Raw genomic sequence first — 22483 nt, 5'->3', positions numbered from 1 at the left:
GCTAAGAAAAACAGAAAGGACTTCTTTACTTATATAAACTCAAAATGGAAGGGGATGAATCAGATTGGTCCACTTGATATCGATGGTTCAACTGTTGATGATCCTGCTCAGATAGCTAAAACTGAATGAGTATTTTGAATCTATATTCACACACGAGGAGTAATTAAGGGAGGAAAAAGCCAGAAGTTTTATTAAACTGTCACAGGGTGCTTAATGATTTTGTAATAACTGAGAGCAAAGTGGAGGAGAAATTGTTGAAGATAAACATAAGAAAGGCCCAATTACAGACCAGTTAGTTTAACTTCTGTTCTGGGGAAAATAATGGAGTCAATGGATAAAGATGCATTGCAGGATCATCTAGACAAGACTGCAGCAATAATTCAGACACAGCATGGGCTTGTTAAGGGAAAGTCTTGTCTGACAAATTTGATTGGATATTATGATGTGGTTACAAAGGAACTGGATGCAAAAAATGATTTTGATATCATATACTTGGATTTCTGGAAAGCTTTTGACACTGTTGCACATGGAAGACTACTGTACAAATTGGAGCAGAATGGTATTAAGGGTAAGTTGCTACAATGGATAAAAGGGTGGTTGAGTGGAAGAAAACAGAGAGTGGTAATCAATGGACGTTGCTCTTCGTGGACTAATGTTAGTTTAGTCCCAGAGGGTTCAGTGTTAGGCCCATGTTGTTTTGTATATTTATCAATGATATTGATGAAGGTATATATCAGGCTTAGTGTTGAAGTTTGTAGATGATAGTTGGCAGGGTTGTTTAACGACAGTAATGGCAGTGTGCTACTGCAACAGAATCTAGAAAATTTGGGCAGATGGACTGAGAAGTGGCAACTGAAATTTAACATTGACAAATGCAGAGTACTGCATATGGGTAGAAGTAATCCCAGAGGAATGTACTAACTGTGTGGTACTACACTTAGGGTGGTAGAAAATGAAGAAGACCTGGGAGTAATTGTGGAGTCAGATATGAAGTTTTCTGAGCAATGCAGACAGGTTGCCAGAGCAGGTCATGGGGTTTTGTCAATGATATACAGGAATTTTGCTTGCAGGGAAAAGGAAGTGATTATTCCTTTGTATAAGACAATGGTCAGGCCACGCTTTGAGTACTGCGTACAGGTCTGGAGGCATCATTTTAGGAAAGATGCCTCCAGACTAGCTTGAACTTGCTAGATTTGCTTGAATATGTACAGAGAAAGGCAACAAGATTGGTGAGGGGAATGACGGGGTTCTCTTACCAAGAGAGGCTTAAATTCTGCAAATTGCAATGGCTGGAGACTAGGCACCTGCGAGGTGATTTGATTGAGGTGTATAAGGCCTTGAATGGGTTGAGCATGCTGAATTCTGATGGGATTTTTCCGCTTTCTCAGATTATGAACCTAAGGGGACATAAATTCGAATTGAGGAAAGACAGCTGTAGAATAGATGTGTGGAAATTTGCCTTTAGCCAGCGGGTGGTTAATTGCTGGGACAAACTTCCATCTGTCGTTGTGGAAGTTGATAGCTTAAATAAATTCAACAAGGAACTGGACAAACTTTTAGAGGGAATGGCTGTGTGAATTTTTTTTTTTTTTTTTTTTTAAGGTTCATGCTACATAAGCTCATACACTTGCTTTCTTGCATCACATGCCCCTATTACTATGATCCAATTCATCCCAGAGGTTCTCTACAGGTTGAGTTCAGGGCTCTGGACTAGCCAGTTGAACTTTTAGATGCTTATGTCCTCAAACCAATCTATCACAGTGAGAGTAGTAGACATGGAGTTGTCCTGCCGACACAGGGATGGAGCCTCCCCATTGTGCTGCCACAACATAGGTAACATTGTCCTGGATATCTAGACAGACCTCAGAATTTAATGAATTTGTCCAAAACAACTAATGGTCCCACACTAAACCATGAAAACAGCCCATGTTACCTGTGTTCTGAGTGGACGATTCTTTGCAGGGCTGTCCAGCTTTGGAGATTTTCTGGGTTGTTTTGAGACTGTTTTAGCACCATTCCACTTCCATTTGCAGATTGCATCAATCGTTTACCTAGGATTTTTTAGTGCTGTTACAATGTCATGCACAGACATTGCTTATGCAGCACCCTATTATCATTCTGTGCTGCAAGTCCATTAACTTCATCAGTCACAGCGTCTTGGATTTGCAATTGCGCAACTGTCTCCTCAAAGACCTATGACAATAATATAAAACCTTAAATTTACAGAAATTCTGATGGGGAGAAATCAATGACACTGTTAGATTCAGCAAACCAAATGCCTATAAGAAACAATTATAAATAAACATATGTTTGTTATGTGGTGTTGAAGCTCTTGATACTTCTAGGGGTTCTCAATTAGAGCCTACTCCTTTGGATGTGATAAGTGTCCTTGTGAGGGGTTGTTATTACTGAGAGTTTACTGGGTGGTATATTTAGCACTCATTCAGAGTGCCTTTTGTTAGGCATTCCTACAATCACATCCCCCATATCTACATTGTTTTACAGACTTGGGAGAAGCCCACAAGGTTTACCAGCTCTTTTTTGCATCCTTAAAGGCCTATTAGTTATACTATAGTTAGGCAGGCAACTTTCCTTTTAGTTACTGTTTCAGTGCCTAGCAGATCTGGATTTGTGATACAATAAAATTTTTCTTTTAACTGAAAGGCAAATGACAAATGTCTTCCCTATATCACTTTACAGATATTGCTTTCGTCAGCAGAATGGAAATCTCTAGTAAGAATCTTCAGCAGTTCCATCAAGAACTTCGTTTTCCAATATTTGTATTTCTAAGTAAAAATATGAAGATTGTTAAATGGCATGCCATCCCTTGGGATGGAAACGCAGCAAGATTTTCACCCAGTGATTAGTTTATTAAACATACAAAGCCAACAAAAAGATTCTTTCTTCCTAGTATTAAATAGATAAAATTTATGTAACAGAAACACCAAGATCATTAATTTAGTTAGAGAGAATCATGTCAACATCATCTGCCTCCCAGCTGATAGCAACTACAAAATGCACCCCCTCAGATAAAACTTTCCTTGAGGGATTTCCCTGAAAACTTCCTACTGTCATGAAACTGAGAAATGGTTTCGCACTCAGAGCAAATGGTCACCTTCTACCAAAACTGGTACTCGTTGGAAATGGTTACGAGAGAGAGAGAGAGAGAGAGAGAGAGAGAGAGAGAGAATTTAAAAAAAAAAAAAAAAAACACAAAATGCAGGCTACCTGGAGTTCCTATCTGTGTTGTTGCTTGGGTTTGTACTTGAATCTGTTGGCTAGGTGCTGTTGTTGACTGACTAACAATTCTGCTCACAACTGGCTCTGGTTCATGGTCAATAGCTTTGGACTCAACGAGCTTTTTTTCCCAGGTCTAAAAAATTAAAAAGTGAATATTGTTTTAAATATAACACACACACACACAGGATAAATTTTAGTAAACACAAACTGCTTCATGAAAAAAAAATAGGAAAGATCTGTAGATCTGTAAAGAAGAAATGTTAAATTCATACAATATATCTTAAAATTATAGTAACTAAAAGTTAAGTATTGCAAGGAGTCAGTAGCAAAGTTCAGGATAAGTGTTTACGAGGAGTACCCTAATCTCAGCAAGATAATGATGAAAACACTCCTACCTTTTGCAATATCCTACTTATGCGACAAAGGATTCTCATCCGTTGCAGCACTTGAAACAAAGTATCAATGCTCCAATTGACATAGAAAAAGATCCTCATCAGTGGCCATTTCCAGACTCAAGACACAATTTGAGGAATTATGCTCCAAGGTGCAGCCACATACTTCTTACTAATGTAGGTACCTTCCTTTTTTCATCTTATTAATTCACTTGTTTAAAAATTACTTAAAGTAGGAACAATTTATTTTTACATTATATTTATATGTATTTATACTTACAGTATTTATAATTAATAAAGGGAGCACACAACATTCAAAAACTTTTAAGGGAGGCACAGTGTAAAAGTGTGGAAATCCCTGCACTATATAAATTTGGCTCTATACATTTGTATGGGAGAACTGGCAATAAACAGACATTTTTTCCTGCTAATTTTATTTTATATCTAGCCATATGTAAACAATGTTACTCTTGTGATCTGTCTATTTGATCTTAGGACAGAATGTAGTGTTTTTAAACATGTAAAGTTTGCATCAATATTTTTTTTGCATGCTGAAAAGGCTGTCTCAGAAAAAAATGTCAGAAACTGTTGAAGAGTAGGTCTCAGACAAGATATTTTTAGAATATATTGAAAACTTCAAGATGAGAAACACTCAAAGGGAGCAATTGTATAGCTAATAAAATTAGCAAAATTTAAAAAAGCAGCTGAATAACTCTTTTTATTTTGTACTGATCAAAAAAAAATCAACTCATAACTTAATATTAATATATCACAAGAAAGCTTATTCCATCTATGTCTTTTGCTTTAAAAGTTTGTTCTAAAATGGTTCTTCATCTCCATACTGTTTTTCTTCAAACTAGCCATGGTTCCCTTCTTGCTAAACTTGCTATGTTTAATCTGCCTGATTCTCCCCTCTAACTGTGATAGCCCAGAAGACTAGCAGCATGTTCTTTTCACCTGTCCATATTACTTGGATCTTCGTTAGCCTCTGGCTGCTGTGTATCAACCATTTTATCCTGGCAACAAATCATCTCTCCTGGACCCCAAAGAAAAGCCTAATCTTCTGCAAGACTTTGTTCAATAAAGCCTTCACCAGACACGAAAGCTCATCACTAGTATTTCAGTTCCTGGAACTACTCCTATTTCAGCTCCACCTTCAGTTTAGGCTATCGCCTCCATTGTCTCTAGTTTGTAATACCTCCATAATCATTGTTACCTATCTTTAGTTCAAGTAACCACCATCACCTTCAACAGTTTCTAAGCATGCTTGTAGAATGTTGAATGATGACTGTATTTTCCTATCTTACATCTCCTGCTGGCCTTAGGCTGGTCCTGAGGTGGAATCATCTGCTGGCACAGGCTATCCTGTGTGGAACCTATATCTTTTCCCTATATTTCCTTAATTTTTTTGTCTTTTCCTTTTCATTTGTCTATCAGGTGTTAACTTTTTTTTTTCTTTTTATTCTTCCTCTTTTTTCTGCTATTCTTTCCTCTATTGTATTTGTCCTTGCTGGAACCAGCTTTGAACCAGTGTGGGATTTGCTTTGGTTTTTATTTTTAATTATTTTTTGGTAGTTTTCTATCAATTCTTTTACTTTTATTATTTTTTATTTATTTTTAATCCTTTAATTCTTTTTAATTTTATCATTCATATTACTTAATTATTATTATTTTTACTACTTTATTATTATTTTTTATTTAATTTGCTCATTTTTTGGGCATTCAATACATGACATTCTAGGTTTGCTGCAGTTTGTATTCAGTTGTGGCCCACCTCCTCGTAGCATAGATCAATACCATGATGCTCCTTCCTGGTAGCAAAGTGGCCAGAAACAACTAACAACATATGCCTAGCACAAACATAGTACTACACTACATACGTTTCTGGCCTTTCTGCAAAGTTTCTGTATCATCACAGGGTATCACAGCAGAGTTGAAATAGTGTTTGGGAGTCACTCTACATAAGGTACTATACATATCTACATGCCTAATATATTTTTTTAAATACATATTGATATATAATTTTAAATTTATATTTTTTTATATTACAGTGGTCAACAAAATGAATTTTTTTTCATCAAAAATGTAAACACTTTTCTAAATCAATTTTGCACACTGATTTTAAATATGTCCTTAGTATTTTTCTGGTCGATGTAGTTTCATAATATAACTGATGATAACATCAGTGCAAGTTAATTAAGATGATTTTATTTACAAACTCATATCATTGGTTCTTATTACTTTTACACTTTAAACCCATGCACTTTATATACATAGTTAAAAATAATACAATACCCTATTATAAAAAAGATATGCACAATTTAAAAAATTGTTGGAGGATTCCTTTGGCACTTTGTCTGGAATGTAAAGTAAAGCTGTCCAATAGTATTCAACAAATTCTGGAATAAATATGCTAATGTATTTAATTCTAATCTTGATGGAAAAATTGTTGGAGGATTCCTTTGGCACTTTGTCTGGAATGTAAAGTAAAGCTGTCCAATAGTATTCAACAAATTCTGGAATAAATATGCCAATGTATTTAATTCTAAAGATATCTTGATGGAATCTCACCCCCCCCCCCCCCGATTCATCATTCACTGTGACATGGTTTTCAGAGAAGAAGTCTGAACATGAATGAAAGAAAAAGTTTCAGCAACACGTGACATCCAATTTCTTCGTATGCACTGAGCAGTTTCTGAACTCCACCTTTGTATGTGAGAAAATTTTTGGTTACCAAAAAAGTTTCCACAAATTTATATTTTTTATATTACAGTGGTCAACAAAATGAATTTTTTTTCATCAAAAATGTAAACACTTTTCTAAATCAATTTTGCACACTGATTTTAAATATGTCCTTAGTATTTTTCTGGTTGGTGTAGTTTCATAATATAACTGATGATAACATCAGTGCAAGTTAATTAAGATGATTTTATTTATTCCTCCCATGCTTTTAGCTCTAATAAACTGTGGAAAGCCTCCCATGCTTTTAGTTCTAATAAACTGAGGCATTTTCAATGCTTTTATCCTGAAGCTCTCTGATTTGAGGCCCTACAAAAATACCCTCTTTCACTTTCATGGGACTGATCTTTGTGAAGTTTCTCAAGTAATGAAATCCTCTTGAAGTCATCTTGCCCATCACTTTCACAAAGCTCTTCACTAGGAAGACTTTATTGTGAGAAAACAGGACATGCTTCAGTGGATACACTAGTGGCTCATATGTGCTTCTTTGAGACTAGTCACATCAGATGTGATGGTCTGCAATAGAATAATATACAATATGTCCCATTAGTGGATCCATTAAGTATTCCATTGTTGAGTGCCATATTGAACTGCTTAGAATAGTGTCCTCATGTTATACACAGTGCAGCAATTGGGAAATGAGAATGATGTTATGAGATGAGTGCTGGTGCTGCCATCTACTAGAAGTAAACACGAAATGAAAAAACTTGTTCCTCAAGGATGCAGTTAGCAGAGTTTGCCACCATTTCAGAATGTAGTACTAGCTGAACTAAATGTCTCTCCTGTGTCTGTGGAAGGACAATGGAACAAAGAGAAAACATTAAGGTTTTGTGTTTGACTGGGCAAAAAGTGCCATTAAAACGTTACAAATGATGAAGCAAGTGTATGGAGTGAGTTGTCTGTCTCGTGCAAGTGTGTTTGAGTGGCATAAACATTTCTCCCATGGAAAAGTATCACTGGAAGCCTACGAACAGCCCAGCCTGGCAAAAATGCTTCAAACTCCAGTCTTGATTGAAAAGGTGTGGGAAATGGACTGTGCAATGCTTTGAATGATTTCAGAAGATGAATTAATAAGCAAATAATTAATAAGCAAATCATTTAACAAATAATAACTCAGGATTTGAAGAAAATGAAGGTCTTTATGTGGTTTGTTCCACATTCGTTAGCAGACTCAACAATAGGTGCAACCGAACACTGCAGAGAACTCATTGAAGCTGCTGAAAGCAAACCTAACTTCCTGAATTCAATCATTACAGGTGACGACACATTTTCAGTACGACTCCACAAGAAAGCAGTAAAGTGCGGAGTGAAATCAGCAAACTCTCCCAAAGCAAAAAAAGTTCATCAAGAAATATCAAAAATCAAAACCATCCTAGTCAATTTCTACAACACTAAGGGAATTGGGCACAAAGAGTTCATGGCAAAAAGGCTCTGCAGCAAAAGTGTTACTGCTGCCTACTATCTGGACGTTTTGAAATGTTTTTTGTAGAGAATCTGTCATGTGTGGCCACAGTATGAAGAATACAGCAGTTTGTTCCTCTTATATGACAATGCATCAAGCTACAAGGCTCTCACTGTTCCAGTGTTTTTGGCTAGAAAGAAAGTTTATGTACTGTTGCACTCACTGTATTCATCAGACTTAGCCCTGTGCAACTTCTTTTTGTTCTAGAAGCTCAAGGCACCTTTGAAAGACTTATTATCATGATGTCAATACAATTCAAAGAGCTGTGACAAGAATGTTATACCAATCATGGCCTTTCACCAGTCATTCAGTTGCCACGTGATAGTTGTATGCATTGTGTGGATTTGGGAGAAAGTTACTCAGAATAAACAAAGGTTAGTTTACTCATACATAGGATCATTATTTTTTCTAGCATCAGTCTCATTTTCTAATTGCCACACTGTGTAGTATGTTTCCTTTTAGTGGACAGAGTGAGCAATGGGGATGTTCTTATTATGTAAGGGAACAACTTTTAAACTTCACTGTAAGGAGTCAATGAAGCAGCAGCAGCATTAAGCAATGTGTACTTGAGACAATCTCCCCCAAAACTCCATTGATATCGTGGCAGTAGCAGAGCAAATTGTTACCATAAGAATGTTGCCAAAACTTTTTTTTTTTTTTTTGACAGTAAGATGCCTTAACATTCTTCTTAACCAAGTGTTTCTGCTTTAGTTGCAAGGCAAGAAGTTTCAGCTTTATTATTATTATTATTATTATTATTAGCTATATGGTGTATCTTTGTAGAGGGCAAGATTTCTATATGATGTCATGTAACTCAGAGGTAAACAGCTCTGATGTTGCTTCATCAAGTGTGTACTCAATTTGGCTGAAGTTTGGGTCTTCACCAATTGTCTTCTAAAGAATCTAGTCCATGCTATGGAGGTATCAGAATTGGAATATATTGTTATTGTGAGGGACTGGTCTCATCACTAAGTACATGTTTGGATAAACAATCCTGTATTATTCTTTCGTGAGAATCTATTCACATTCATATTTAAAAATAATTACCATAGTGATTTTTTGGCTCCCTCCAAATCACGAGTATAGCAAACAGTATTAACTCTTTCCTTTCTTTCATCTGTCATATAATCCATTCAAACAAGCAGCACAAATAACATGTGATTCCCATACTATATTCTGGTAACCTAGAATAGCATTTCCCAACCTGGTTCACTGAACTTAATAATAAAACAGGGCTTTTTTTTTTTTTTTTTTGCAGTAGGCAACAAACCACTTAATAATGATCGGATATAAAAGTAGGTCCATAACGACAATGTATATTACATGTTTTAAGTATACAGTATGTATTTAAAAAATGGTCAACATATTTCCATCATGCAGTATGATTGATGATTTTTGAGGTTATGATGAATGTCGTGGCGAGATCCAATATTCCTTACATTTCAAGGGTACAGCTCTAAAACGGTGTTCGCAGGCCGGCCGCTAGTTAGTACACCGGACTGAACCTATTGGTAACTCTCTAGGAAGCTTCCGGATCAGCTAGTGTATAATCTTGCTACCTCTACTCTGCCAGATAGTGACTGGAGGGAGTCCGAGTAGTGTGTATGCGGGGAGCATTGTCGAGGCCACGTTATGTCAAGGATCTGGGTATATTCTTACCACATGTACGCCATATCCAAAAATTTCATTACTTCATACAGCATGTCCCACCCACTTTTTCTTATTATTGAATACACCATGAATTGTCAAAATAATAGAGCAAGCTTATCTGCGAAAAGATCTAAACCTCCCAAGGACTTCCTAATACATTTCACAAATATACGTAGTCTCATTTCTAATCTCAACGATGTCCATTTCCACTTGCAGTCTTCCAAACCCCATGTACTTTTTCTGACTGAATCTCAGTTATCAGTTGATTCAACTACTGCTCATCTCAGATGTCCAAATTATTTGCTGTATGATTCCTTTCGCCTCAAAGGTGGTACTTGTGCATATGTCCGTTCTGATATTCCCTGTCAGAGACTTGGCAATTTGGAATCTCCTCTCTTTGATCTTCTCTGGCTTAAAATCTCTCTACCTCATTGTGTAAAATTCATCTGTTGTCTCTACCGTTCTCCCAACTCCACTAATCACTTGGAGCTCTTTGACTTCCTCTCTTTGCAACTTGACTTTCTCCAGTCCAACTTTCCTAACAGTGAGGTAATTTTCCTTGGTGATTTTAACGTTCACAACTCCAGCTGGCTTCCGTTTTCTAGTCACACCAACCCAGCAGGTCGAGATGCTCAGGCTTTTGCAATTACTAATGACCTAGCACAGATTGTTCATTTACCTACAAGAATACCGGACAATCCTAATCATACAGCCAATACGCTTGATCTTTTTCTCACAAACAACCCTTCTAAGTACAAGGTTGAAGTGAGAGGTCCTTTAGGCACTTCAGATCACAACTTGGTGATTGCCTCTTCTCCAATGGAACCTTTATCTCATGGCTATTCCCAACCTCGTATTGTTTGGCATCACAAGAATGCAAAATGGGATGACCTGCGAAACTTCTTTTCTTCTTTTCCTTGGTCTGATTACTGTTTCAAAACTTCTGATGTCAACGTTTGCTCAGATCGTGTCAGTGAAATTATTCTTGCAGGAATGGAATGCTTTATCCCACACTCCACTTTAAAATCTCGTCCTTTATCTAAACCTTGGTTTTCCAATAAATGTGCTAAGGCTGTCCAAGAGAAGAACGTTGCATATCGTAATTGGCTTGTTTCTAATTCTTCAGTTTCATTTTCTGCCATATACCAAAGCTCGCAACAATTGTAAAGCAGTTATTAATCAGTCCAAACTAGAGTTTGAACAGGCTAATAGTAGAAAACTTGCTTCTTGCCCTAATGGTAGCCGAGCATTCTGGTCTCTTGCCAAAGCTATTGGCCGCAACTTTTGCCCATCTCTGCTCCCACCTCTGTCCAAACCAGATGGTTCTGTTGTCACTTCAGCCAAGGATAAAGCTGACCTGCTAGCATCCCATTTTTCTTTGAGCTCATGTATTAATGATCTTGGTAAAACACGTCCCACCATTCCTAACACGCTCCATTCAATGCCTCCTGTGGTCTTCCGTCAAAAGGATATCAGAAGGATTTTGATGAATCTTGATGCTAAGAAAGCACCAGGTCCTGATGGTATTTCTCCGCTTGTTCTCAAAACCTGTGCTCCTGAACTTACTCCTATTCTTTGCCGCCTTTTTTCACTTTCGTATTCCAAAGGTGTTTTTCCTTCTGCTTGGAATTTGCTCATATCCAGCCAGTTCCTAAAAAGGGTGACAAATCCCTCCCATCCAATTATCGTCCCATTGCAATTACTTCTACTCTTTCTAAAGTAATGGAGAAATCAATTAACCGCCAACTCTTAAACTACCTAGAAACCTTCCATCTGATCAACGATCGCCAGTATGGATTCCGTCAGTGTCGATCCACTGGTGATATTCTGGCTTATGTTACCCATTTATGGACTAATTCAATGGAAAGGTTCGGTGAAACACAAGTAGTTGCTCTTGACATCTCAAAGGCTTTTGATCGTGTTTGGCATAAAGGTCTTCTAAACAAGCTTCCTTTTATGGTTTGCCAACTGTTTTTAGTAATTGGTTATCCAGTTTTCTCTCTGATCGCTCACTGAGGGTGATTGTAGATGGCTCTCTGTCTTCTAACTTCTCCACTAATGCTGGTGTCCCCCAAGGTTCAGTTCTTTCCCCCACTCTTTTCCTCTTGTATATCAATGACCTTCTTCCATTGACTGGAAATCCTATCCATAGTTTTGCCGATGATAGCACATTGCATTCAACTTTCCATTTTGAGAAACCTTGTCCAGCTCAATCAGCTTCAAGTTCTCGAAAATCTGCTGCCAATTCCTTAAATGCCGATCTTCAGGTAATTCTCCAGTGGGGCAAAGACAACTTAGTTGATTTCAACCCTTCTAAAACTCAATCTTGTCTTATATCTCGCAAAAAGGATTCTTCTGCTCCTATGCTTATCTTTAGTGACACTCCGATTTCTAGGCAAAATGATATATCTCTTTTGGGGATTACCCTGACTTCTAATCTCTCTTGGCACAAGCACATTACAAATATTGCTTCCTCTGCATCTAAAAAACTTGGTTTTCTCTTTCGCTCTCGGCGTTACTTTTCTCCCAAACAGCTGCTCACTCTGTATAAATCGCAAATCCGCCCTGCCATGGAATATTGTTCCCACATCTGGGGTGGTGCCCCCAAAACCTCTCTCAGGCTTCTTGATTCCATTCAGAAGAGGGCAGTTAGATTAATTAATGATTCATCTCTAACAGAGTCTCTCCACTCGCTTTCTCATAGACGCACTGTTTCTGCTGCATGCCTCTTCTACAGATACTTCCATGGGCACTGTTCTTCTGAATTGGCTTCTATAATTCCCGCTCTCTCTTTCAAAACAGTCCGAACACGTGCCGCCACCAGCCAACATCCATTTACTGTCCAACTTCAAACCCACAGAACCAACTTTTCATCTTCCTCATTTATTCATTCAACTGCCGTTTTCTGGAACAACCTTCCTTCATACGTATTTCCTGAAAATTACAATCTACAGAAGTTCAAGTCCAATATCAACAAATATCTTCTTTCGTCTTCTCAACCTCCAACCCAAGCACGGTACTAAGTACTATAGGTTATAATACCTCTCGTGTTTGGGGTTCTCATAAAAAAAAAAAAAAAATTTGCACATATAGTTTAATATATTGTGGTCCATGGCCTCTACCTCAAAATAACAAAAGTGGTTCATATCTGGAAAAAAAAAAAGTTGAGATACACAGATCTAGAGGATAACTGGCAAATTTCCAAATATCTGTCATGATTTTATGCCATTATGATTTAGTGTTAAGAATGAGCTGCACACACAGTAGAATTTGTTGGGGTGATTTTTACACTTTTGAGGCATGACAACGAACATGTTTCAGTAATTCAATGGATCTTACCTAAAATAACATGGATATATATATATATATATATATATATATATATATATATATATAATTAAACAATTACATCCAAAATATGAATGTATAAACAATAAGTAATGATTATATGCATTCATCCGATCAACATGAATATAATAAATAATAATTATATTCATATATATTGGCTGAATTAGGTACGCAAGTAGTATAATCACTCTCATGTTCATGTAATCTGTCTGATTACAAAAAAACAAAACATGCTAGTGGAAAACCAAAAACAGATTTGGAATGAGTGTCCATAAATCTATCTAGTCCACTTTTTTTTCCCAATGAGAAAAAAAAAGAGAGAGAGAAGAAAACCTTGATCTGTATTGTTTACACAAAACAAAAATAACAGGTTAAAACAGACTAGTTCCCAATAAATTTTGCAATTAGGTCAATATATATAAGTGACCATTTCTCATATTGGTCTTCTGTAAGCATTACAGAAACTATCCACTGACAGAAACTGTGCATTACTGAGTTCTTATATAGAAGCTTATGTTAGCTGAAATTAGGATTCTAACACTCATTTTGCTGATTCCACACTCTACATGATATGGAAGAAAGTTTATTGGTCTAAAGTCTAAGCAGCTGTTCTGTCACATTATTTGTAAACTGTACATACTCATGGTATGCAAAAGGTTTGCTCATACAATACTCATATGAATGTTCTGTATGCTTGGAAAGACAAACTGGAAGAGATTTTGTAGTGATAAATAGTAATAACTGAGTATTTATGAGAAAAAACATTGCTTCTCCCTTTCAAATTTATTATGCTTCTGCTATAGGAAATTAATTATAAAAAAGCAGGATGTTCCTAGGACTCATTTAATTGACATACTTACTTGTTTGAGCTCTAAAAGGATTTGTTCATCTACTCCTTCATCCATAAATGCCTCTCTCACAGTATTGATGACATCATCTATCACACTCTGATATAACTTTGGCTATAAAATGAAATTGCCAATTATGTGTAAAATACAGCAGTATTCAAATAAACTTTATTAAAAGATCAAATTTTTTTTAAGGCTACATCAATCACAAAAAAAGAGAACAAAGCAGCACTACATTCACAAAGCTGAAAAAAATCTGAATTTGACCTGTTAATGCTACCACCATCTTTTTCATTGATGATTTCATGACCACACACACACACACATAAAAATTTTCTTTCTCTGCAATTCTGATAAATTGTGTTGAATTTAAATCTGACCTTAAATACTGAATGGAACATTTAAGAAAAAAGAAAGGATATTAAAGATTTATAAATAGAAAAATTTTAATTTTATTGTACTTAAGTAAAAAACTGGGAGGTTGGGTTGCTTCATACAGCATCAGCAGTGCTCATACCATTTCTTATGATTATGTTCAGATCATTATTTGTAATACTGTTACCTACAGATCTTTTCATAATCTGTTATAGGCAGTAGCATTAGATTTTTGTTTAAAACAATAGCTACCATTTGCACATATTACCAATGTCAGCTGTTACAGAAGCAACAACTGACATCTCAAGAACTCTTGTGGTATGTGCAAGCAATACTTTGGCTCTTCTTTACTCATTTTTAATTGTTCCTCCAATCAAAAAAACTTGCTAGAATGCTTTGACTTATTACTCTATGATGAATTAGTTCTGAGATATTCATCTCATCAGATAAACGCATCTATATTATCCCTATTCCACCCCCTAATAAGCAGTTTCCCTGAACTTTTAAGTTAAGCGCAATAATTGGCAAAAACCATTGTTAGTCCCTTTGTACAAATATATTCCATCTCCATGAAATAGATTCTTTCTGCCTACAAGTGTGGGCCATGCTGATTAAAAAAACAGAAAAATCACCTCTCCACAAAAGCTTTCTAGAGTCCCTTAAGTCTTTAGTTAATCCACAAGGATTTCAAACAAGCATCTATCCCATTGTGCTTGGCACAATGGGATAGATGCTTGTGCTTGGCACAGGTAAGTTAGCACGAAATTTGGCAGGTGTAGTTGGTAGCACATATACACGTGAATAGGCTTTTTGTTGTATGAAATAAAAGAAATTGAAACTCCATTCAAGCAGTGGCATAGCCAGGATTTTTCGTCAGCAGGTACATTCACAAAAAAAAAAAAAAAGGCACCATTTGTTTTCTAAGAAAAGTGCCACAATACCAGGTTTTGGCATCGGGGGATACAATGTACTTGCTGATCCTACACTCCTGCATTCAAGGATAGCAGATGTAAGTCATGCATTGTGAAGCATAAGCTGGCTCAACTTTCATATTAAAGTAAGTTTAAGCTATTTTTATTGTAATGTTCAGTTTTATATTGGTCATGGCAAAGCTATTTGAATGCTCTGGTCTTTGTAGCATATATCTTTAAATTTGCCTAAAAGGTTAGCACCCCCTGTTCTGTTTTGTTATGCAGGTTCACTTTGTTTACATGTCCCCTGTCTTTGTAGCAAACTATTTCTTTCAATGTGCTGCTTGTCATAATTGAAACTTATCACTTGAAACTTTGCAGCCAGTTATTACAAATTAAATCTTTACTCATTTTTATTTTTAATTGTTCCTCCATTCAAAAAACTTGCTAGAATACTGTGACTTATTACTCTATGATGAATCAAATTCTGAGATATGTTTGGTTTGTGAAAGAGAAAATTACACACTGTATAATTGTATCTTATACATACTTATGCATATACACTATAGTTGCTTAAATCCAGTGAAGATAGTAGTGTACTCTTTCTGACACCAAATATCAATGGTATTAGAACCTGTAGTACTGTGTACGGGTCCATGGTACTACAGGTTCTTCAACTAATTAAATAAGTATCGCCCATCTTTGCAACTGGTGTTTATTGACATTCAACATGAATTTCTGTATATTGCAATTTTTATTAAATATATATATACACAGAAGGTTTTTCCAAAGACATAAGGAAGGGATAAATGTAGAGTTCTCCTATCCCCAAAAAATGCAACATTTAACTGTTATGTTTTTTTGGAGGCAGGAAACTCCAGATTTATCCATATTAGCATTAGTTATAATGTTAGTTATAATTATAAGTTATACAGCATCAGCAAAAAAAAGAACCCACTTCCCATTTCACTTATCCATTCACTCCAAAAGTTTGTCCAGTTCTTTCTTGAATCTATTTCAGCAATCAAATTCCACAATGACAAGTGAAAGTTTGTTCCAGCAATCAACCACTCACTGGCTAAAGGCAAATTTCCACACATATATTCTACAACTGCCTTATCTCAATTTGAATTTATGGCCCCTCAAATGTGTAGTCTGAGAAAGAGAAAGAATCCCATCAGCTTCTGAGAAAGAGAAAGAATCCCACCAGCTTCTGAGAAAGAGAAAGAATCCCACCAGCTTTCTCAAGAGACTGCAATTTGCAGAACTTAAGCCTTTCTTGGTAAAAGCACCCATTTGATTCCCTAACCAATCTTATTGCCCTTCTCTGTACATGTTCCAGCAGCACTACATCTTTCCTAAAATGAAGCCTCCAGACCTGTATGCAGTACTCAAGGTGTGGCCTGACCATTACCTTATACAAAGGGATAATCACCTCCTTATTTCTGCTAGCAAAGTTCCTGTATATCATTGACAAGGCACCCTGAGCTGCTGTGGCAGTCTGTAAGCACTGCTCTGAAAACACCATATCTGACCACACAATTATCCCCAAGTCTTTTTCATTCTATATTACCCTGAATGTAGTAACACACAGTTAGTAGATTGCTCTGTGGTTACTGATACTCATTGATTAGACTGGGGTTCGAGCCCGTCACCACCAAATACGGAGGATGCAGAAAGGTCAGGGAATGACCACCGCATATTCCCGGAGCAATATGGCCTTAGTTGCTAATGCTCCTAAAAACCAAATAACAAACAAACAAACAACTGATACCCATATGCAGTACTTTGCTGCATTTGTCAATGTTAAACTTTAGTTGCCAGCTTTCATCTCATCTGCCCAAAATTTTTTATTTAACCACAATTTGAGAAGGTCCACATTTCTCCACATTAGCAGTAGTATTTGATACAAGAAAGCAAGCTTATACAGCATCAGCAAAAAAAAAAAAAAACACACACATTTTACATTTCTGTTGCACTAGCGTACTGTCATTAACAAACCTGCCAACCCTTGCTTCATCTGCAAACTTGAACATAAGCTTGATATACCTTCATTAATATTACTGATATATATAGAAAACAACAATGGTCCAAACACTAAAACGTGGATGACTCCACTACTAACATTAGTCCACATAGTATAGTGTCCATTTATTACCACTTTCTGCTGTCTCCCACTCAATCATCCCTTTATCCATTGTAGCAACTTGCCCTTAATGCCATATCGCTCCAATTTGTACAGCAGTCTTCCATGTGCAACAGTATCAAATGTTTTCTTAAAATCCAAGTATATGATATTGAAATTAATTTTTTGCATCCAATTCCTTTGTGATCAACATCGTAGTATCCAATCAAATTGGTCAGACAAGACCTTCCCTCCTCCCCTTAACAAGCCAATGCCATGTCTGAACTGCAGTCTTTTCTAGATGATTTTGCATTGCTTCTTTAATCAGTGACTCCATTAATTTCCCCTGAACAGAAGTTAAACTAACAGGTCTCTAATTGCTTACATTACCCTTTGATCCCTTTTGTGAATTGAGGATACAGTTGCACATCTCCAATCCGTAGGGACTTCCCCTGAATCAAAGGATGCACACATAATTGTGGCTAAGGGTTTGCTTATTTCCTTTGCTGCCTCCTTTAATATAACTGGATAGATCCCATCCACCCCAGGTGCCTTTCTTATGTTTAACTTCAACAATTTCTCCTCTACTTTCTCCTTAGTTATTACAAATCAGTTAGTCCCCTGTTAGAGTTTGATAAATTTCTGGCCTCAACTTCCCAACAGAATTTCTCATGTATGAATATAGATGCAAAATACTCATTCAGTTTGTCAGCTATCTGAGCAGGGTCACCAACAGTCAAACCATTGATATCAAGTGGACCAATCTGATTCATCCTCCCTCCCTTCCTTCTAGAGCAGGGGTCGGCAACTTGCGACCTGCATGCAGTTCTTTGAGTATGTAACTGCGACTCTTTAACTTTTAGCCCACACTAGGCACAATATTATTATTATTAGCCATATGGTGCAAGGAAGCCTGAGGTTTATGCTGCACCAGCCAAAAAAAAAAAAAATTTTCTGAATTACCCTGAGAGCGAGAGAGAAGTAGAAGGGAATCACCAAGAAAAAGAAGAATGATGATATCCAGTTCAGGACCCTGGGTTTGCCAAGCCCATACTCACCAGATGTGAGCCCCTGGGGTTTATGAAATGGAGTTAGAGGACTAAAAATCAAGGACATTTGGAGTGCAAGACAAATCCTCAAAACTGAAATTGAGGATTTGGAGAGGCAAAAGGCTGCCCTTGCAATTCTACACAAATGGACGGCAATATGTTGTTGCTGTTTTTGAGTTTAATGACACATAGACTGCTAGGGCTATATTGTGTCTTTCTAATGGTGAATATGAAATATTAGCTTCATTGTGATAACTATATTTTATGATATATTCCTATACGATTTAGGAAAGTAAATAGTTCTTTTTCATTAGAATCATCTCCCAGAATCTGTAATAAATTTATTGATGACTGTGTATTAGCTATTGATTTAAAGGTGTTTAAGCGGATATTTTGAAAGTGGGGACAGTCCACTAACAAATGGCGAATGGTCAGTTGTACTTGACATGATGTACATTGGGGGAGCGCTGTCATTAGTTAATAGATACAGGTGAGTGAGGTGAGTATGCCCAATCCTTAGCCTTCCTAAAATTATTTCATCTCGCCTGTTTTTTCGGAAGCTGGAGAGCCACAGCTTTGGTTCCGATTTTATTTGGTAGAGTTTATTTCCTGGATAACCTTTCCAAATTAATGACCAGCTGTTATAATATGCTTTACGGATAATGCGTTTGTAATCTGTATATGGAACTTGAAAAGTATGTGAAATAGTGGTTTCTGGTTGTTTGGCTGCATGATCTGCTCTTTCATTGCCAGCTATTCCAGAATTTCCTGGGATTTTTTTTTTTTCCCCTTGTTAGTTGTTGGCACATCAGCTTCTATGGCCATAATGCACCTCCCAAAGTTTTTGCATTTTACTGTGATCCAAGCCCGAGGAAGGAATCGAACCCGCGACCTTTGGGTTGCCAGGCAGGCACTTTACCTACCTAGCTAGCCCGGTCGGCAATGTCCTGGATCCAGCAGAATGTCACAGTTTGGTTCAATTCCTTACAGGAAAGTAACTTAGAATGAATCTGTTTTATTACAGGGTGAGAGGAGTTGGTATTAGTATTTATGGCAGAGACAGCCCTGAGTGAGTCAGTGTATATTAAAGCAGATGGAATTAGATGTTCAATAATGTGATCCAGAGCTAAGTTTATAGCATAGAGCTCAGCAGTGAAGATACTGCATTCTATTGGCAATGAGACAGAAGTGCTAAATGATGGGAAGATTGCAGCAGCACCTACTTGGGTCTCAGTATTTGATCCATCTGTATAGATTTCACATGCGTTTGAATTAGAAAGAGTGTAAGTTGCATGTAACTGGGTGATATTGGAAGGAAACAGCGTGTTCTTTCCCCACTGTTCAAAGTAGTCATCATATATTGCAGATATTTTTCCAGGGTGGATCTGGTGGTGCTTTGTCCTGAAATATATTGCTGATTTCTATATTCCATGATTGTGCCAGTTCCTTAAAACTAAGTGGAGCAGGTCGGTTTTCATTATGTTTACTGTTGTAAAATGACTCTCATTCAGTATTGTAGAGACATCTCCAATAAGTATGAGAGGGCAGACTACAGATTTTTGCAACATACATCAGAAGTAATGTTTTTCTGCGAAGATGTAAGGAAGGTTCATGAGCTTCGATGTAAAGGCTCTGAACCGGGGAGGTTCTGAATGCGCCTAGAGCGACTCTCAAAGCACAGTGCTGGATGGTGTTTAGTCGTTCTAAAGTACTTTTCTTTGCTGAATCATATACTGGAGAGCCATAGTCCAAGCGAGACCTGATGAGAGCTCTATAAAGATGGATGAGGGTATGACGATCAGCGCCCCATGACATGGATGACACACACCGGAGGATGTTTAATTTCTTAAAGCAGATGGTTCGAAGATAGGCCACATGTGCTTGAAAGTTCAGTTTCCTGTCTAGTATCAGGACAAGGAAATGGACAATGTGAGCAAGAGGAACTGGCACGTTATTTATCTTTAGCTCTGGATCAAGATGAAGTGACTGAAGTTTGCAGAAATGAGTGGTAGTGGTTTTCTGTTCAGCGAGATGATATCCATTTCGTAAGGTCCGGGATTGAATTCTCGTTAAAGCAATTTGTAGCTGTCTTTCGATAGTATTCATGCTTTGCGATTGGCAGGATATGGTGAGATCGCCAGCCTACATGTATACTTCAATCGTTTTTGGAAGTTATTCCAAAATATTGTTGATTCTAATTGCAAATAGGGTTGGGCTCAATATGGAACCCTGTGGGACACCCTCTTCTTGAATGTGAGATGTTGACAGCATGTTTTTATATCGGACTTGAAATGTACACAATTTTAAAAAGTTCTGAATTATTAAAGGGAGATGTCCTCTCAGCCCCAACTGATGCATATCTTTAATAATACCATGTGGTGTCAAATGCTTTATGAATATCCAGGTTGACCATCACTAGATGTTGCCTTCTGACAAAAGCATTACGAATGTTGGATTCAATTTTTACAAGTACATCTAGGGTGGACCTGTTTTTACGGAAGCCATATTGGTGATCAGAAAGGAGATTTTCGGAGTCTAGAATCCAGGTGAGCCTCTTATGTACCATCCTTTCAAAGATTTTGCCCAAACAGCTTGTTAATGATATTGGTCTGTAATTCTCAACTAGAGAAGGATCTTTGCCTGGTTTTGGAATAGCACAAATACAGGAATGACGCCATGACAGAGGATACGTATTTTCTGAGAAGATCTGGTTATAAAAGAGTAATATATGCCGAGATCGGCTTCACATAGATTCTTCAGCATACTGTAGTGAATGCTGTCTGGTCCTGCTGCGCTGTTCAGAGATTTGCTCAAAGATTCTCTCAGTTCAGATAGAGTAAACAGCTGGTTATATGGAAGTGAAAGTCTTGTTGTGAAATTAAACTTATGACGTTCTGAATCAGTTTTACTGCGTTGAAAGGAGATCACATAAGAGGAACAGGCAGAAATGTTATCAAAAGATTCGGCTAAAGCATTTGCAATGTCAGTAGGAGAGGATAAGTCCTGCCCATTGCATTGTATTATCGGAGATTGCAGTGGTAGAAATTTCCCATTGAGAGCTTGAATTTTTTTCCAAATGATTCGAGGGTCAGTACTTTTGTTAATAGCTAAGGCAAATTTAATCCAGGAGTCACGTTTTGCTGTCTTCCTAATTTCTTCTTTGCTTTGGCTCTGAGTTTTTTTGTACATAATTAGGTTGGCGGTAGTTGGAAATTTGCGAAACTGGTTCCAGGCACGGTTTTTTTCTCGTTACACTTCGGAGCATTCTTCATTCCAACACTGATTACTGATTTTGGTGTACATGCTTCAGCTGATCAGATTTTGGGATGGAAATTTCTGCTGCAGATAATATATGGCTTATAATGTGATGATCAGTTATGTCATCAATATGTTTTTGTTGTACATATAGTTTGTCAAGTAGGACACAAGTTGAATAGTTTTTCCAGTCTGCTTTATGAAATTTCCAAGAAGTACAGCCTTTAGGACATGACACTGTCTGTGTTTGAATTGAACTAATGATAGGAAAATGGTCACTGTGGAATGGATCATTTAGCGCTAACCATTCCATGCTTAGCAAAAGAGATGCCGAACATATGGATAAGTCTATGGCTGATGTAGTACCTGTAGGTAGTTGGATATAAGTTGGAGAGCCAGAATTTAACAGAGTCAGGTTATGGTTATCCAGGAATATTTCTATTAATTGGCCTCTCTTATCCATGGTGGAAGATCCCCACAATGGATGGTGACTGTTGAAATCGCCGAGTAAACAGACTGGAGGTGGTAGTTGTGTGATAAGATTGTCAAGTTCAGTCTGGGAGCAAGGATAATTTGGTGGGATATAAATGGATGCAAGGATTAACGATATTCCCATTGCTATCCAAACCGCTACAACTTCTAAAGAGGTTAGTTGGAGATGTCTTGACGGTATGTTAGTTTTGGTAAGAATAGCCACCCCGCCATGAGCAGGAGTGTCAGAATCCCTGTCTCGCCTGAACATAGTATAATTTTTAATTTTCAGAGAAATTTGTGGTGATAAAAAGGTTTCCTGTAACATACACCTATTGCTTTAGTTTGTATGAGTAAATCATTCAAGTCATCTACGTATATTACTGCGTAATCCTCTACAGTTCCATTGAAGGAATTTATTAATTTGTTGGATTTATTTGAGGAAGATTGATCTGACTGTTTTTTCAGAGAAGGTTTCTGTCTGTTTAGTTTTGATTTTTCATTTCTGGGAAAGTTTGGGTGTCCCATGGTATCATTAGCATGTAACTCTAATACTGTGTCTTTATTCTCTGACTGAACCTCCATTTTCATGTTGCTAATGCGTGGTTTCACTTTCTT

General features: G+C 37.1%; 1 protein-coding gene across 1 annotated transcript in view; it reads right to left on the bottom strand.

The window, feature by feature from the left end:
• The window catches only part of LOC150076878 (transcription initiation factor IIA subunit 1-like), a 130800-nt gene that overhangs the window by 65362 nt on the left and 42955 nt on the right, over positions 1 to 22483 (bottom strand). The window contains exons 2-3 of the mRNA XM_090386101.1: positions 13692 to 13793; positions 3229 to 3373 (exon numbers count right to left, since the gene is read on the bottom strand). Of these exons, the coding sequence (XP_090242227.1) occupies positions 3229 to 3373; positions 13692 to 13793 (247 nt within the window). The remainder of the gene's footprint in view (positions 1 to 3228; positions 3374 to 13691; positions 13794 to 22483) is intronic.

The sequence above is a fragment of the Mastigoproctus giganteus genome, chromosome 12 (assembly GCF_048544385.1).
Source record: "Mastigoproctus giganteus isolate SK-2022 chromosome 12, ASM4854438v1, whole genome shotgun sequence".
In the NCBI taxonomy this organism is placed as follows: Eukaryota; Metazoa; Arthropoda; class Arachnida; order Uropygi; family Thelyphonidae; genus Mastigoproctus; species Mastigoproctus giganteus.
Note: the sequence above shows the minus strand (reverse complement) of the source record. Positions and strands in the feature narration are given on the sequence as shown.